A 2,848-nucleotide genomic window follows, 5' to 3' on the forward strand; every position below is an offset into this window, starting at 1 on the left:
TCGAAACTGTCTCCAAATCGTTATTGTAGATAAAACTACTGTGTTTGAGGTATAATTATTAGGATATGAGTTTAGAGGGGCACAGACCAAAGATGTTAAAGAGACAGAGCTGCATGAATGCGCCTCCATTTGGCACCAGACTGGTGCCTCTTTAGGGGAGCTGTACCACATGCTAATTTTTTGAATATTGGCTGCCCAATAGTACGTCATGAAATTTGGTAGTGCGAGGCCTCCATCACATTTAGCTCTTTGTAGAATTGAAAATTTTACCCTTGGTGTTTTACCCACCCAAATAAAAGTAGAGAAGATCTTATCTAGTTTTTTAAAAAATGATTTAGGGAGGAATATTGGCAAGCACTGAAAAAGGAATAATATTCTTGGAACCACATTCATTTTTATTGTGTTGATTCTGCCTAGTAGGGATAAGGGAAGAGTATTCCAATGTTGGAGATCTGTTTTCACTTCTTTGACCATGCTTGTAATGTTGTTTTTTTTAAGTGAGGTGAGATCATGTGAAATATTAATGCCTAAATAGCGGAAACTAGTTCAGGTGTTATTTTGTCCTATTATTCCTGCAAACGTGTCTTAAGATATGCAGTAGTACAAAGTCATCCTTGCATTTTTTGTTTAAAGATTCTCCACACATTCTCTGTTAGGGACAGGTCAGGACTACAGGCAGGCCAGTCCAGTGTCTATCTCCTCTTCTCCTACAGTCATGCCTTTTGTAATGTGTGCAGAAGGTGGATTTTCATTATCTTGTTGAAAAATGCATGGACATCTCTGGATAAAGACGTCAGAAGGCAGCATGTGTTGCTCTAAAATCTCTATGTACTTTTCTGCATTAATGTTGCCATCACTGAAGTGTCAAGGGCACTGACACAGACTCTGGCTTTTGGACTTGTTGCTGATAACAGCCTGGATATTCATCTTTCATCCAATGCACACAGCATCCATTTCTTCAGAAATGGATTCTGAAGAAATGGTATGGATTCTGGAATACTAATTCATCTGACTACAATACACATTTCCACTATGTGGTGGTCCAACCCGGATGCCTCAAAGCCTAGAGACATCGGTGCTGCTGAACAAGGTTAACGTAAAGCTTCTTTTTTCCCACAGTGAAGTTTGAAGTGGCATTTGTGAAATGTAACCTTGTATTGTAGTGTTTGAAGAAGGTTTCTGAAACTAATCTCTTGTCCATGTGGTTGTATCAGCTATTGATGAATGAGTTTTCTTGATACACTGTTCAGCTTAGACTTGGTCTTTATGTGCTGAGATTCATCCGATTCCTTGAATTATTTAGTCATATTATTCACTGTAGAGGGAGAAATATGCAAATCCCTTCCAAGCTTTCTTTGAGGAACATTGCTTGAAAACATTTCAATAATTTTCTCACACATTTGTTCACAAACTGGAGATCCTCTGCCCGTCTTTGCACCTCAAGGACTCCCTTTCGTGGATACTCCATTTGTACCAAATAATAATTACAATCACCTCTTTGAAAAAACATTATCATTTTCTTTTTTTCAAACCTCATTACCATACCTGCCAGCATTTGAAGTTACCAATGTGGGACACCCACACGTGGCCGTGAGCACCAAGGGTGCAGAGCATAATTAGGGCGGTCCGAGGGCATCCCCAGGCCCACACAAATGCGAGACTAATGGGCATCCCGCACACACCTGTGCGGGACACAGGACATGGGGGTAAATACTGGGACTGTCATGCCCAGTTTGAAATGGATGGCAGTGCTGCATTACTAGCAATAAATTGCCCCTTCCCAAATTTCTTGGAATGTGTTACAGGCCTTAAATGTAGAAATGGATGTATATTGACAAACAAAATTAAGTTGACAACACAAAACATGAAATACCTTTGGTTCATACTGTTTGCAATGAAATAGATGTCAACTGTGTTTCTGAACACGGTTAACATAAGGGTTATTTTTTGCACACTAAAGTATTAAGTGGCATTTATGAATGTAACTCTGTATTGTAGTGCCTGATAAAGACTTCCAGAAGTAATCCCTTGTCCATGTGGTTATATCAGCTATTGATGAATCCATGGTCCTTGATGCAGTGCTGTCTAATGGATCGGCTTAAGTTTACACCCTTGTGCTTTGCGTGCTGAAATTCACCAGATTCCTGGAATCATTTCATCATATTATGTACTGTAAAGGGTGAAATATACAAATCTCTGATTTCAGTGCGTCATGCTGATAAGGATGGATTTGAAACCAGAAGAACATTAACAATGACAACATTTAAAAAGGCCACTTTTAACACTAACTTTGATCGTTAATCTCATGCAGGTAGGTGACATGCACTGTATCGACTCGAGGCTTTTTGGCAACATTGGTCGCTTTATAAATCACTTCTGCGAGCCAAACTTGATGGCAGTGAGGGTCTTCACCATGCACCAGGATTTACGCTTCCCCAGGATAGCCTTCTTCTCAAGGAAGCCAATCAAAGCTGGAGACCAAATAGGGTGAGTGGTAGAATCATAAACTCCTGACCGCCTTCAAAACAAAAGTTCATTGCACGTGTTACAGATCTGATAGATTTAGAGAGTGGCACAGCTTATTTTTTGTTGTTGTTGTCTTGTCAGGTTTGACTATGGAGATAATTTTTGGAATGTCAAGAGAAAGTACTTCAGCTGCCAGTGTGGTTCTTCGAAATGTCGACACTCATCTGTTAGTTTGTAGAGTCCGTAGCTCATTGGTTACCACCCAGCACTGGACTATCACACTGTCCCATCTGACTGGGACTAGATTCTGATTGGTTTGTATGAGCTTCCATTCCCAACTGTAAAGCAACAAATACAACAAGAATATTAAAAACTGACACCT

The 2,848-nt window shown here is 40.0% G+C and overlaps 1 protein-coding gene across 1 annotated transcript in view; it reads left to right on the forward strand.

The window, feature by feature from the left end:
- The window catches only part of LOC117511255 (histone-lysine N-methyltransferase EHMT1-like), a 78,349-nt gene extending 75,501 nt beyond the window's left edge, over window positions 1-2,848 (forward strand). The window contains exons 21-22 of the mRNA XM_034171263.1: window positions 2,312-2,487; window positions 2,608-2,848. Of these exons, the coding sequence (XP_034027154.1) occupies window positions 2,312-2,487; window positions 2,608-2,704 (273 nt within the window). The 3' untranslated portion in view covers window positions 2,705-2,848. The remainder of the gene's footprint in view (window positions 1-2,311; window positions 2,488-2,607) is intronic.

Source organism: Thalassophryne amazonica, chromosome 5, assembly GCF_902500255.1.
Source record: "Thalassophryne amazonica chromosome 5, fThaAma1.1, whole genome shotgun sequence".
Taxonomy (NCBI): domain Eukaryota; kingdom Metazoa; phylum Chordata; class Actinopteri; order Batrachoidiformes; family Batrachoididae; genus Thalassophryne; species Thalassophryne amazonica.